The 16,356-nt window shown below is 34.9% G+C and overlaps 1 protein-coding gene across 2 annotated transcripts; it reads left to right on the plus strand.

Annotated features, from left to right (window-relative positions):
• Positions 1-111: 111 nt before the first annotated feature.
• Positions 112-15,349, plus strand: nars1 (asparaginyl-tRNA synthetase 1). 2 transcript variants are annotated; one of them, XM_048165450.1, is made up of 18 exons: positions 112-217; positions 450-559; positions 2,088-2,207; positions 2,828-2,901; positions 5,777-5,859; positions 5,950-6,015; positions 6,144-6,236; positions 6,331-6,420; positions 8,952-9,030; positions 9,227-9,297; positions 9,695-9,781; positions 9,983-10,204; positions 12,284-12,483; positions 12,564-12,699; positions 12,891-13,004; positions 13,116-13,247; positions 13,851-13,982; positions 15,024-15,349. In XM_048165450.1, the coding sequence occupies exons 3-18, from the start codon at positions 2,176-2,178 to the stop codon at positions 15,153-15,155; spliced, it is 1,743 nt and encodes a 580-aa protein (XP_048021407.1). In that variant the 5' UTR covers positions 112-217; positions 450-559; positions 2,088-2,175; the 3' UTR covers positions 15,156-15,349. The 2 variants fall into 2 exon arrangements, with proteins under 2 accessions (XP_048021407.1, XP_048021408.1); XM_048165451.1 differs by lacking the exons at positions 112-217; positions 450-559; positions 2,088-2,207; positions 2,828-2,901 and adding an exon at positions 3,959-4,145.
• Positions 15,350-16,356: the final 1,007 nt, after the last annotated feature.

Below are 16,356 nucleotides of genomic sequence, written 5' to 3' on the forward strand. Positions count from 1 at the left end.
TTTTTATTTGCATTTATTATACATAATGTTGCCGCTCACCTTTATATGTATCGAACTTATGTGAATATTTTATTTAAAATAATTATTTTTTGTGTACGTTCGTCCAGCGATCAGTCATCAGTGTTTCCATGGTGACGGGACGATGAGCAAAACATGATCAGGATCAGAACTTTAGTGTTTTTATTTCTAGTTTTGAGCCAGACGACTGCAGAGTACGGTGTGTTTTTAGACTGAGAATATATTATAGATAAAATAGGAATATATTTATGTTATACACATTAAGAATTAGCTGTTAATTTGGTTGCTGGACTCCAACCATTACAACAAAACCAATCAGAGTGTTGACTAGCCATATAAAAAGATGTCAGATGTGTTTCTCTGCTTTGAAACAATATGTTTATGTTTATTTTCTACTTATGTACATGCATGTTTTTGTGTTTATTTTACAGATAAGAAAGCAGAAGAAAGGAGATTTGGGGTGACCTCGTTAACTAGGAAAAATAAGGAGCTAACAAAGTTTTCTCCTTTCTTGAAGCCTTACAAGGGACGACAAGAGCAGGTTTGATCATAACCACTGAACTATATACATTTATTACATCAGTGATCATATCTGAGAAGCTCAGATCATTTCACAGTAAGTTACTGTGTCTGTGGAGAATATAAAAAAAAAAAAATATATATATATATATATATATATATATATATATATATATATATATATATATGGAAAAAAAATATAAAAAATAAATGATTAAAAAAATTGCATTTAGCCTACATAAATAAATTATACGTATATCAGTACAATACTATAGTGAGTTAAAAATATTGTTATTTTATTACATTTTATAGAAAAAAAAAATATATAATGTTTTTTTAAAAGACCGCACCAAAAAAAGCTGCATTTATTTGATCAAAAATACAGTAAAAATTGTGAAATATTTTTACAATTTAAAATTTACAAATTAATTTACAAATTAATTAAAATTTTCTATGTGAATATATAGTAAAATGTAATTTATTCCTGTGATCAAAGCTGAATTTTCAGCATCATTACTCAGTCTTCAGTGTCACATGATCCTTCAGAAATCATTCTAATATGATGATTTGCTGCTCAAGAAACATTTATGATTATTATTAATGTTGTAAACAATATTTTCAGGATACTTTGATGAATAGAAAGTTCAAAAGAACAGTGTTTATGTGAAATGGAAAGCTTTTGTAACATTATACACGTTCAAAAGTTTGGGGTCAGTAAGAATTTGTTTTTTATTAAAAGAAATTAAAGAAATCAATACTTTAATTCATCAAAGACACATTAAACTGATCAAAAGTGACAGTAAAGACATTTATAATGTTACTAAAGATAATATTTCAGATAAATGCTGTTCTTTTGAACTTTGTATTCATCAAAGAATCCTGAAAAAAATAGTTTTCAACATTGATAATAATCATAAATGTTTCTTGAGCATCAAATCATCATATTAGAATGATTTCTGAAGGATCATGTGACACTGAAGACTGGAGTAATGATGCTGAAAATTCAGCTTTAATCACTGGATATAAATTACATTTTACTATATATTCACATATAAGAAAATTATTTTAAATTGTAATAATATTTCAAATTTTTACTGTATTTCTGATTGAATAAATGCAGCCTTGGTAAAACATTAAAAAATTAAAAACATTAAATATAATAAAACATTAAAAATATCTTAATGATCTAAAACTTTTGAACGGTATTGTATTTATAATATTAATTTTTTACAGGACAATTTAGGTCTTTAAACATTTTATGAGGTGCCTTGCACAAGAATGATCATAATTGGATGTCCGTGGCATCTGAAAATCCATTTTAAGAGATCAAACTCATTTTTTCCTGGCGGACAAGTAAAGAGCTGAAAAAAAATTAACGTAAATCAGCAAACAGTCCCTCAGAACCAAAACAAATGCATTGTAACAGCCTAATATTACAGTGGAGAGGTTAGCACTTCGGTATAATGTAGAGACTGCCCTTTTTTACTGGGATGTTTTGTTGTTAAGTAGTGAAATATGACTTACTGAATGAACTGTTGGTGTTGTTTCAGCTCTTGGATAAGCTGCCTGAGAATTTTGAAGTGCTTTTTAAAAGCGCCATTTCCCTGGAAACCACCATTTTCTGTTTTGCGCTCCTGTATGGAATCTTTCACCTGCGTTGCTGGGATCCTGTAAGACTTCAAAATGCTCTTAATGATTTAAACAAACCCTAACCCTATTAAACATCAATGTGTAAAGTACAGTAAAATCCCCAGAGTTAAATCAACTCTGCTCAGAGTAATTCTGCTTGTGATTCTGCTTGTTAACAGCAGGTGTTCATCACTAATGCACAATCATTACTTAATTAATCACTTAATTATCTCATTAACTTTAACTCAGCTTCAGTGTTATTTTAACACTATAAAGAGAGGGGCCATATGTACTCTGAGCAGAGTTGATTTAACTCTGGAGATTATTCCTCCTGACAAAAATATGTTCCAAAAAACGTTTTGCTTACGTTCCCATTAAATGTTATTTCTGAATCTTCTCTGAACGTTCAAAACATCTGTTCTTTAAAATGTTTGTCATGGTTAATTTTATCCCATCATATCCTTTTGCAAACATTATGGGAATGTTACTTTTGAATGTTCTCTGAAGTAACATTTAAAAAACGTTAGATGAATGGCCAAACACGTTTTTGTGCTAACGTTATTATTGAGATAATAATATGTCAGGTGGGATGAAAATAGTGCTGTGAATGAAATCATGGCTAATGAATACTTGTCTCTTTCTTATTGTTGCTGAATCCCAGCTCTGCCGGAAATGGATCCAGCATAAAGACTGGGCCGAGGAGTGGGAGATGGTCGAGACAGCGTGATGCCCACAGTAAAGTGAAAGTTCACTGTTGTGATGAAGAGATGTAGATGAAATACACAAACACACACATTTGTTTCATAAACACCTTGGTGTTTTATGAACTTTGAACTTTTTAAATCATGTTTTTGAGGTTTTGTATTGTACTGACACAAACTTTGATGAAACCTTAACCTTTTACTGAAGTATTTATATTATTTGTGGCCATGTAAAAAATATATTAATAAATAAATTGCTCAGTGTGTCAGATTGGGGTCGGACTCGTTCATATTTAAAAGTGACACTTTTTTTTTTTTTTTTACAGAAATCATTTTTACAATATTATTTAACAAATAGATCCGTAAAACTGTAATTTTATATTTTACATTTCCGTATTTTTTTTTTTTTTTTTTACTTTTTTTTTATTAGTATCGATTTCCAGCATATGATATACAAGTACTGAACAAATATAAACTACAACAAAGAAATATAAAATGTACAGCATAATATAAATAATAATACAGGTAAAAAATAAGTAATAATAATAAAAAAAAACAAGAAAAAAGAAAATAGAACAGGTATGAGATCATATAAATAACAAAAGCTTCACAAAGAGACCTAGTGCGTTTTGCTTTACTGTTTTTCGACCCAAGTAGTAACTCTATATAATTTTTCACAAATAGATCTGAAATAACAGAAAGTTGGGTTTTCCTTTAGCCCATTTCTCTTTATGTATATGGTATTTCCCCATAATGAAACACAAATTTACAATAAAGGCCACAAAATAAAAAAATATATATATCTTTTTCAGAAAAGTAAACTTTCACGCCTAAACATTTACAAAGAAAACATTCCAAATCTATCCAAAACATTTTGCTATAAATGCAGTTAAAAAATCAGTGCGCACCATTTTACCGTATTTTACGTTTTTACTTTCTGTTTGGTGACTGACGTCAAAAAACAACCAACCCTAAACTCCTTTATTTAAGCTCCCGCCCCCAACCTCAAACCAACCAATCAGCTTTCCCGAATAAGCGTCATCCTGCGAACGGGCCAATCCTCTGCTGAAGCGATAGCGTTGAACGGCTCGCGCGTGCGCGTGAGTGAGTCTTCAGGCCAGCAGCTCGTGTCCGCGTGTGTCGGTACAGGAAGCGAGACGGACGAACCGATTATCGGAGCGTTTACCTGAAAACAACTCCCGAACCGAGCCGGACTCAACTCATCTGAGGCACATAGAGCATAAATGGCGGACGAGGGCATCGGTCAGATGTCGATCAGTGAGTTATGATGATGATGATGATGGTGATGAAGATGATGCTGCATGTTTTCTGCAGTGTTGCGTCAGATCATTCAATACTGTATTCTAGTGATATATGCTGCAATACACAACTGTGTTCATTTAAATCTTTGTACTACACTAATATTCATAATAATATTACCATTTAATAATGCTTCTGTACTCATATACTCAATTATACTCTACTAGTGGTTAAATTTGTAAAATCTCTGCATCAGAGCATGCTTTAAGAGCAATCTCTCATCTACATGTAGTCATAAACTGACTAGATCTGTCAAATGCTTCACATTTTCGGAAATATTAAACTCTTAAATGCTGATTAATCAAATTAATCCTTGGGATTTTAAACATTTTAATCATATACAGATACTTTTTGTTATATTTTTAGAAATGCCTATTATTATTTATGATTTTTCAAAATAATGTAAATTAAAAAAAAAAAAAAGATCATTACATTATAAGGAAATGTTGGCCATTAATAAGAAATGTATTAAAAAAGCAAATACGAACACAATTAAATAAAAATGTACCAATAGATGTAAAACAATCCAGAAATATTGTGACTTAAATAATAATTTATTATAACATTAACATGAATAAAATAACCTAAAATACCATCAACATAAAAAGTAAAAGTGAAAGTGACAACCAAAAATGAAAATAATGTCATTTATTACTCACCCTCATGCCGTTCCACACCAGTAAGACCTTCGTTCATCTTCAGAACACAAATAAAGATATTTTTGATGAAATCCGATGGCTCAGTGAGGCCTCTATAGGGAGCAATGACATTTCCTCTCTCAGGATCCATTAATGTACTAAAAACATATTTAAATCAGTTCATGTGAGTACAGTGGTTCAATATTAATATTATAAAGCGACGAGAATATTTTTGGTGTGTCAAAAAAACAAAATAACGACTTATATATTGATGGCCGATTTCAAAACACTGCTTCAGGAAGTTTCGGAGCGTTATGAATCTTTTGTGTCGAATCAGCGGTTCGGAGCGCCAAAGTCACGTGATTTCAGCAGTTTGACACGCGATCCGAATCACGATTCAATGTCTCTCAAAACGCGTGCCACAGATGCGAAAAACGCAGAAAATCGAACCTGATACGAATTTTTTTATGATGGATGAAAGTTTCAGAGGCAGTGTGTAAATGTGATTGACACAACGTGAGGTCGTATTTATTTTTTAATGTGCAAAAATTTCGGACGTGAATTTCAGACTCTGTGCAAAGACCTTAAGTCGTCATTTTGCACCGGCATGTTTCTACAGTAGCCCTAAATGGACAAACTGCTCTACAGAGTGCGTTCGATTGACTAGCTACTCTCTGCTGTCTCAGACGACATAATTGTTGGCCACTGTAGCTTCTCTATATTGCACTTCGCAACATCGCCGCTAAAATTTACACACTGCACCTTTAAACAGGCCACTTTCTACATATTCATCTATTATGGCTTACTGATGTTTTTAAAAGGAATCGATAATTACTGATCGATGTGCTCATCCCTACCTAGTGCCCTCGCCAGCACACTAAAGCCTTTTCCTGCTCTGAATCTGCTTGCAAACTGGTGGAATGTGTAATCTGATGTTGTTTCCTCCTGCAGAAGAACTGTACGTGTCTGATAAACAGGGCAGTGATGCGGATGGAGACGGATCCGAGCAGAAGCCCTTTAAAACGCCACTCAAGGTGCCTGCAAGCTACGTGATGTTATCTGTGATGGTCATTTTCTTTATTTTGTTTCATACTTTATCATTCATATTTCCTAAATGTTCTCAGGCACTGTTGTTTGCTGGAAAAGAGCCGTTCCCAGTGATCTATGTGGATTCACAGAAGGAAGGAGAGGTGTGTGAACCTGCAGATAACACTAACTTACCGTAACAAGAAGTTACGTAGAAGTTTCATAGGAATATCATTTTACCTGTAGTGTATGTCCTGAGTAGTTTGTCATTACGGTGTGTTTGTGTTGTTAGCGTTGGGCCGTCATCTCTAAGACTCAAATGAAGAACACAAAGAAGCTCTTCAATCGAGAGCAGATGAAGAGTGAGAGCAAAGACAAGAAGGAGGTACCTGGAGCGTTCTGTAATTCACCTGCCCTCTGTAGATCAATAATCCCTGTTGTGTTTATCATCTCTGCCTGTCTGCTGTCATGATCGACAGGCTGAAGATGCTGAACGCAGAGAGAAGAATCTGGAAGAAGCTAAAAAGATCATCATCAAGAACGACCCCAGCCTTCCTGAACCCAAAACCGTGAGTTTCATAGTATTTCTGAATTAGATGCATAATATAATATTCATTATATAATAGCTAAAGAGTTACAAGATGGGGAGGCAGTAATGGATATAATTAATAAACAAGTTTACATCTGGCAATTTTTACATTTTTCCTCAGAATTCTGAGTTTACATTTCGAAATTGACTTTTCTCTGAATTCTGAGTTCAAATTTCGAAATTGACTTTTTTCTCGGAATTCTGAGTTTACATTTCGAAAGTGACTTTTCTCGGAATTCTGAGTTTACATTTCGAAATTGACTTTTTTCTCGGAATTCTGAGTTTACATTTCGAAATTGACTTTTTCTCGGAATTCTGAGTTTACATTTCGAAAGTGACTTTTTCTCTGAATTCTGAGTTTACATTTCGAAAGTGCCTTTTTTCTCGGAATACATTTCGAAATTGACTTTTTTCTTGGAATTCTGAGTTTACATTTCGAAAATGACTTTTTTTCTCGGAATTCTGAGTTTACATTTCGAAATTGACTTATTCTCGGAATTCTGAGTTTACATTTCGAAAGTGACTTTTTTCTCGGAATACATTTCAAAATTGACTTTCTTCTCGGAATTCTGAGTTTACATTTCAAAATTGACTTTCCTCGGAATTCTGAGTTTACATTTTGAAATTGACTTTTTTCTCGGAATTCTGAGTTTACATTTCAAAATTGACTTTCCTCGGAATTCTGAGTTTACATTTCGAAAGTGACTTTTTTCCTCTGAGTTCTGAGTTTACATTTCGAAATTGACTTTTTTCTCGGAATTCTGAGTTTACATTTCGAAAGTGACTTTTCTCGGAATTCTGAGTTTACATTTCGAAATTGACTTTTTTCTCGGAATTCTGAGTTTACATTTCGAAATTGACTTTTTCTCGGAATTCTGAGTTTACATTTCGAAAGTGACTTTTTCTCTGAATTCTGAGTTTACATTTCGAAAGTGCCTTTTTTCTCGGAATACATTTCGAAATTGACTTTTTTCTTGGAATTCTGAGTTTACATTTCGAAAATGACTTTTTTTCTCGGAATTCTGAGTTTACATTTCGAAATTGACTTATTCTCGGAATTCTGAGTTTACATTTCGAAAGTGACTTTTTTCTCGGAATACATTTCAAAATTGACTTTTTTCTTGGAATTCTGAGTTTACATTTCAAAATTGACTTTCCTCGGAATTCTGAGTTTACATTTTGAAATTGACTTTTTTCTCGGAATTCTGAGTTTACATTTCAAAATTGACTTTCCTCGGAATTCTGAGTTTACATTTCGAAATTGACTTTTTTCCTCTGAGTTCTGAGTTTACATTTCGAAATTGACTTTTTTTCTCTGAGTTCTGAGTTTACATTTCGAAATTGACTTTTCTCTGAATTCTGAGTTCAAATTTTGAAATTGACTTTTTTCTCTGAATTCTGAGTTTACATTTCAAAATTGACTTTTTTTTTCTCTGAGTTCTGAGTTTACATTTCGAAATTGACTTTTTTTCTCTGAATTCTGAGTTTACATTTCAAAATTGACTTTTTTTTTCTCTGAGTTCTGAGTTTACATTTCGAAATTGACTTTTTTCCTCTGAGTTCTGAGTTTACATTTCGAAATTGACTTTTTTTCTCTGAGTTCTGAGTTTACATTTCGAAATTGACTTTTCTCTGAATTCTGAGTTCAAATTTTGAAATTGACTTTTTTCTCTGAATTCTGAGTTTACATTTCAAAATTGACTTTTTTTTTCTCTGAGTTCTGAGTTTACATTTCGAAATTGACTTTTTTCTCGGAATACATTTCAAAATTGACTTTTTTCTTGGAATTCCGAGTTTACATTTAAAAATGGACTTTTTATCTTGGAATTCTGAGTTTACGTTTCGGAATTTACTTTTTGTCGGAATTCTGAGTTTACATTTAGAAATTTTGACTTTTTTCTTGAAATTCTGAGTTTACATTTCGAAATTTTGACTTTACATTTTGCAATTTGGACTTTTTCTTGGAATTCTGACATTACATTTCACAATTTTGACTTTCTCAGAATTCTAAGTTTACATTTTTGAACTTTGACTTTTCTCATAATTCTGAGTTTATAGTTCGAAATGGACTTTCTCTCATTCTGAGTTTACCTTTTACTATTTTGACCTTTTTTTTCCTGGAATTCTGAGTTAACATCCCGCAATACAGAATTTAAGTAAAAAGGGTAATTGCAATTTTGATATTTCAGATTCTCAAGGAGCATCAGTCATTGCGTTTGTAAGATGTAAATAGATGTGCGCAAGGTATTTTTTTCAATGTGGTTGAGAAAGTAGCCGGATTCAAAGGTTCACACAGCTAATATTTGCCTTTTAAATTGATTATTTATGGTGTTCACCACCACTTTTAATCAGACTGAAATTTCAAGCGGAGCTCAATCGATCGATTGATGCATTTACATGAAGACATTTTAAATCCCATTGAGCCATCAATCCAATTATTAATGCATTTCTAGGTTAAAAAGTGTTTGTCTGCTTTATCAATTTTGTCTGGTTATTTTCTGCCACGCTCAGGTGAAGATTGATAAACTGGAGGCGCTCAGAGAGCAGAGGGTGAAGGTGTTCGGTTGGGTCCATCGGTTACGCAGACAAGGTGAGCAGATCATGTGTGTTTGTTCATCTAGAATCTGTCTTTCTTCTGTCTTATTGAATGGCTTGAATCTGCATGGAGAAATCAAAAGTGATGTCCGGCCAAGGAAACCATCCCCTTCGGACGTCACTTTTGGCCACTGCTGCATTTATAAAGCTCATACATGTACTTTAAAATGGTTTTGCTAATGTTTTCTCAGGAAAGAACCTTTTGTTTATTGTTCTGCGCGACGGAACTGGTTTCCTGCAGTGTGTTCTCACGGACAATCTGGTACTGTGTGTTTGTTGATATTTTACACAATTATAAATGATTTTCAGGATTCTTTGATGATTAAAAAGTTAAGCATTTAATTGAAATATAATCTTTTGTAACATTATAAATGTCTCTACTGTCACTTTTGATCAGTTTGACGTGCCTTTGCTGAATAAACATTATTTTCTTTAACAAAACTCAAACCTTTGAACGGTAGTGTATTATAAATATATTTTTCAGAACTGTAATAATACTTAAGGCACATCTCCACATCTTAAATTTGTATTTGCTCTGAAATGGGTTGGTTTTATTCAGTTGTCCAAAGCAGCCGTGTTCAGTGATACTGAATGTAAGAAGTGAAATGCAGCAAAAGTGTAGTTCAGTCTGAGATGATGGATGTGTGTGTTGTGTGCAGTGTCAGTGTTACAATGGACTGATGTTGTCCACGGAGAGCACCGTCGCTCTGTATGGAACCGTCAAACCTGTTCCTGAAGGCAAACAGGTAATATGATTAATATTAATTACCTATGTTTAAAGGGACAGTTCATCAAAATAAAAGTGTACTCTCCCTTAAAGGGTCATGAAACCCTAAACTAAATTTTCAGAGTTATGTGTTGAACATCATAGGAGACTATATTACCATCTGTTAGTTTTAATTGTAGGAGATAATGAGTTAATTTAAAAATTTGTTTTGTTTTGCCAGGCTCCGGGCGGTCATGAGCTGCACTGTGATTTCTGGGAGCTGATCGGTCTGGCTCCGGCGGGCGGCGCTGATAACCTGCTGAACGAGGAGTCTGACGTGGACGTGCAGCTGAACAACAGGCACATGATGATCCGTGGGGAGAACGTCTCAAAGATCCTGAAAGTCCGATCCACGGTCACGCAGTGTTTCCGGGATCATTTCTTCAGCCGGGGTTACTGCGAGGTCATTCCTGAAGCCATGCACATGCACACATTAATAAGCACATGGTCCTTAAAAGAAGTCTTAAGGCTCCAATATACTTCTTTTCCGCTCTTCTCTTAGGGGTAAAAAAAAAAAGGTTTGTAATAAACATGACCAGTTAGCGGAAATCCTGACGTCGTCTACGCTGCTGAGAGGCGCTTAGATTAATATGTAAATATGTACTGCGCGCTTTCCTCTCAATAACAAAATAAACACAACAAAAATTTGATGAACAATGAAATTTGCCATTCTGACATTGAAATAGGCCATTCATGTGAGTCAAGTTTCATGTGATGATGCTTTTCTGTCTTCAAAAAAAATAGTTTGATCCGTGAATTTTACGTTTAGGTTTTTTAGAATTGTTTTACTTCGTCGGAATGTTATGAAACTTTTGGCACTTGCTATGTGTGAACACAAAAAATCATGGACGATTCAAATGGCCAAAAAAATAGTCACACTTGTACTGTTCACTGTCAAAAATGGGCATATTTCATGGGAAGCGAATCTCATCTAGTGGAAACGTTTGGTATTGCGCCCAAAAAAATCTTACTGAAAGCTCATTTTTTGACATATCAACCTCAAACTTTTTTAGATTAATGGCTTTGATTTCCTCAGTTTAGAATAAAACATGTTTTGGAAAATATGAATTTCATATAAAGTTTTAAAATAGTATTTTTATGCATTTTTTTTTTCATAATAATAAACAAAAATTTATACAACTTTCAAATTTTTCAAATTTTCACTTCAGCAATAATCTGCCTTTAAAAAAGAGACCAAACTTCAGTCTGTCCTCCAAAACATTGAAGATTTATTATTTATATTGGATATTTAATTTTCAGGTCTATGCTTAAAAAGTGATTAACAGGTAATAAATGGATTATAAGTATTCTGTAAATATAATTTAGTACCATAAAATCCCTTAAAAAATACAAAATATTAAATAAAAAACATTATCGAATTAAAATATAGTACATTCATTTAATTGAAATAAAAATAAAAAAGAATTTTGGTCATTTTTGAGCGCCATGTGAGCAGCAGCAGAGGTAACCTTGGAGGTTTGTTTTCTTGTCGTCCTTAGATAACTCCGCCCACTCTGGTGCAGACGCAGGTGGAGGGCGGCTCCACCCTCCTCGGAATACATTTCGAAATTGACTTTTTTCTTGGAATTCTGAGTTTACATTTCGAAATTTTGACATTTTCATGGAATTCTGACGTTACATTTCACAATTTTGACTTTCTCAGAACTCTTAAGTTTACATTTTTGAACTTTGACTTTTTTTCTCATAATTCTGAGTTTATAGTTCGAAATGGACTTTCTTCTCGGAGTTCTGAGTTTACCTTTTACAATTTTGACCTTTTTTTCCTGGAATTCTGAGTTAACATCCTGCAATACAGAATTTAAGTAAAAAGGGTAATTGCAATTTTGATATTTCAGACTCTCAAGGAGCATCAGTCATTGCGTTTGTAAGATGTAAATAGATGTGCGCAAGGTATTTTTTTCAATGTGGTTGAGAAAGTAGCCGGATTCAAAGGTTCACACAGCTAATATTTGCCTTTTAAATGGATTATTTATGGTGTTCACCACCACTTTTAATCAGACTGAAATTTCTTTGCGGAGCTCAATCGATCGATTGATGCATTTACATGAAGACATTTTAAATCCCATTGAGCCATCAATCCAATTATTAATGCATTTCTAGGTTAAAAAGTGTTTGTTAAAAAGTGCTTGTTTTCATATAAAGTTTTAAAGTTGTATTTTTATGCATTTTTTTCATAATAATAAACTAAAATTTATACAACTTTCAAATTTTAATTTTCAGGTCTATGCTTAAAAAGTGATTAACAGGTAATAAATGGATCATAACTATTCTGTAAATATAATTTAGTACCATAAAATCCCTTAAAAAATACTAAAAAAATTAAATAAAAAACATTATCGAATTAAAATATAGTACATTAATTTCATTGAAATAAAAATAAAAAAGAATTTTGGTCATTTTTGACCGCCATGCGAGCAGCAGCAGAGGTAACCGTGGAGGTTTGTTTTCTTGTCGTCCTTAGATAACTCCGCCCACTCTGGTGCAGACGCAGGTGGAGGGCGGCTCCACCCTCTTCGGCCTCAACTACTTTGGCGAGAACGCGTACCTGACACAGTCCTCTCAGCTCTACCTGGAGACCTGCATCCCTGCGCTGGGCGACACCTTCTGCATCGCCCAGTCGTACCGCGCCGAGCAGTCCCGCACCCGCAGACACCTGTCCGAGTGAGTCTGGAGACATTCGACATTCAGCCATTCACATAAAACATCGAAACCAACGTGTGTGTGTGTGTGTATGTTCTCAGGTACACCCACATTGAGGCTGAGTGTCCCTTCATGAGTTATGAAGACCTTCTGAACAGGTTGGAGGATCTGGTGTGTGACGTGGTCGACAGGGTCCTGAAGTCTCCTGCTGCGCAGCTGCTCTACGACCTCAACCCTGTATGACCCCTGACCTTTATGTGTTTCTGATTATCAGTTAACTATTATACAGATGTTCTCGCAGTCATGGAAACATCCTGTAAAAGCCTGTGAAATTCACAAAATTGACTGCATTTTAAATGCCAACATTGTGAATATTCTTTTGAATAATCTGCACATTACATCTATTTTTTTTTATTTTCCTGTTGCAGGACTTCAAGCCCCCTAAACGTCCGTTCAAGAGGATGAACTACACTGAGGCCATCGAGTGGCTGAGAGAGCACAACATCAAGAAGGATGATGGGACGTTTTATGAGTTTGGAGAGGTTTGTTATGTCGAGTCTCATACGTTCTTGCCAAGAGTGAGGAACTACAAAGAAAAGAAGGCAGAAATGCCAGAGTTATGATGTTTGACCACTTTTGTGTCATTTCTACAGGATATCCCAGAAGCCCCTGAGCGCCTGATGACTGACGCCATTAACGAGACCATCCTGTTGTGTCGTTTCCCGGCTGAGATCAAATCCTTCTACATGCAGCGCTGCCCTGAGGACCGTCGCCTCACTGAATCGGTCAGGATCAGATAACAAAATCATCCAGTAACAAATCATTTTTTTCCTGACTACACCAAAGCCATCGCATTCACAGCCAATCAAAACGTATTTGGTGCAGTTATGTGGACCAATGGGGTTTCACTGTGGGCGGAGTTACCAGCCAGGCTCAAAATGAGGCGGAGCTGATACTGAGAATCAGATATGCTAATGAGCTTTGGTTTCTGACTAATCGCAACAGATGGGCTGACCAATCAGAGCAGAGCAGGTTCTCAGAAGGGCGGGGCTTAGAGAGGCCGAATCCTTGATCGAACCATTTCAGACACTGAGAGAAAAGAGCTGATGCTGCAGTGGATATTTTGAGAAAATTAAAGTGTTTTTTTTACATTGGATGCATGTAAATCTACTGAAGGAGACTGAAAACAAAATTAGAAACCTTTAAAATAGCATAATTGGGGCACTTTAATATGCAAAAAGGCAAAATCACTGTAACAGTGTAATAAAAATTACATGATTTAGTCAGAAACATTATTGTGTTCACACTCTGTGATTATAAACGAGTCTGCAGGAGAGCAGTGTTCAGCAGAAGTGTGTTATAATGGCTGGTGTGTTTGTGTTTGTCAGGTGGATGTTCTGATGCCCAACGTCGGAGAGATTGTGGGAGGCTCCATGCGTATCTGGGACGCTGAGGAGCTCCTGGAAGGGTATAAGAGAGAGGGAATCGACCCCACACCCTACTACTGGTACACTGACCAGGTAACGGCCTTCTGGCAATATTTCATATAGACCTGTGGTTCACAACTATGGGATCGGGGCCCTCAACACACTTCCAAGAGGGCCCTTAAGATGAATTATTTAAAATAAGACCAAACAAGCATTAATATAGGCTAAATAACTAAAAGTATTTCTTATTTGGTTATTTTTATAACAAATATACATCTTTCTAGTTATGACAAGAGTGAGGACAGGCCTTCAAATATTGTTGATTAATGGCTTTATTCATCAAGGACGCATTAAATTGATCAGAAGTGACATTTATAATGTTACAAAAGATTCTATTTCAAATAAATGCTGTTCTTTTGAACATTCTATTTATCAAAGAATCCTAAAAAATAAAATGAATCACAGTTTCCACAAAAATATGAGCTGTTTTCAACATTGATAATGTTTCTTGAGCAGCAAATCATCATATTAGAATGATTTCTGAAGGATCATGTGACACTGAAGACTGGAGTAATGATGCTGTAAATTCAGCTTTGATCACAGGAATAAATTACACTTTACTGTATATTCACATAGAAAACAGATATTTTAAATTGTAATATTTTTTTCATATTTTTTACTGTATTTTGATCAAATAAATGCAGCCTTGGTGAGCAGAAGAGACTCTTAAAAACATTAAAAAAAATCTTATCAACCCCAAACTTTTGAATGATGGTTTACATCTTGATATTTTTGTATTTTCCCTGAAATCATGTAAAAAGTGGATTTGTTTTGTTTCCAAATAGCCATTGTTGACAAGTAGTTTAACAGTGTTTAATGTAAAACCAAAATTAATCGTAAGTATGTATTAATCAAGCCTGGTTTGCAGGAAGAATATCATTTTATCATGACCAGTATATCAATTCGTAATTATAAACAGCAAAATTTACCTACATACAAGATATTTTAATATATGCAAAATGCCACCAAAGTCATCATGAATATTGAATATTTTGTCCAGCTCTTTGTTATACCTCACTGATTGAAATATTGACACATTCAGCATCTAAGCATGTAACTCTTTGTGTGTTGCAGAGGAAGTTCGGCACGTGTCCTCACGGTGGATATGGTCTGGGACTGGAGCGCTTCCTCACCTGGCTGCTGAACCGACACCACATCCGTGACGTCTGCCTGTATCCGCGCTTCATTCAGCGCTGCCGACCCTAATCGTATGCACAAACTCTCCGTCCGCACCGCAAGAGACCAACTAGGAAAATCACATCAATCACTCTCAACGCTGGAGACCATAATATATATACATGTCATGTTTAAAGATCTGACCAGAAGACGGTTTGATAGATGATTCAGTGTTGCATTACATTACTGTCTGTAATGCTCATATTAATAAATCGGTGAGATGATGCACTTGTGTTTGATTCCATTAGAGGGCACCAGAGAGAAGCTCAACTGTGGGCTTTTTACCTGTTATGCCCTTGTTCAAAGTCTTGATGTTGTTTTTGGGCTCTACTAGAACAGGTTTTCCTGCTTGAAAGTTGATTATTTTCCTCATATTCTCCATTGTTGCAGCTCCTCTCTTCCCAGTCTGTCAGTAACTGTGGAGTCAAAATCATTACATATAGTTTTGCAAATAAAAGTAAAGAATTGCAAGAATTAAGATTTAATTAATTGCAAAAATCAAAGACTGCTGTAAAAGAAGCTTATGATCCTATTTTATCTCTGCAACAGATATTTTCCATGCTCACACCTACTGACTCATTTTCAACGCTCCGTTTATTCTGCGTTTCAGTCAAGTGTGAGCTTGCAATACCGCTGCACTTTTCTGCGAGTTTCATTTTATGGCACTGTTTTGACATGGGGGTGGAGTCAAGAAACTGGGGCGTGTTCAGCGGACCTGGCCACGCCTCCCTCCACGTGACGTCATCTGCTCGAGACGCAGATCAGCACAGATGAAGGCAACATCGCTGAGGCATGCGGGTGGGTCGCTTCGTCGTACTCACACTTTTACTAATATTAAAATGTTTATGGTTTCGTTTTGTTATAATGTGTATTAAAATCGTTTGCTTAAGTTAGAGATCATGTTAAAGTGTTTTCAATTTCCAAAGCTCCAACAGTACTCAGAGAAGCTGTCAATCACAACTGTCAATCATGATGACACGCCCCGTTTCTATAGCATCAAATTGCTAGCTAAACTCAAACTTATCACAAAAAAGAACAATTGAATATATATCAGGGTGATAACAACTACCTCAAATGACCAAAACCATCTTTCAGAAAACTTTATTTGAAGCGTAATTTATTTTTTTGTATTGACTCATTCCCGTTCGTTTGAATGGAGAGGGCGAGGTTGCATCCAGCCACCAGGGGGCGATCAAAGAGCCCGCAGCTTCACTTTTTAGGACACAGAAAT

This window comes from Megalobrama amblycephala, linkage group LG18 (genome assembly GCF_018812025.1).
Source record: "Megalobrama amblycephala isolate DHTTF-2021 linkage group LG18, ASM1881202v1, whole genome shotgun sequence".
Classification (NCBI taxonomy): domain Eukaryota; kingdom Metazoa; phylum Chordata; class Actinopteri; order Cypriniformes; family Xenocyprididae; genus Megalobrama; species Megalobrama amblycephala.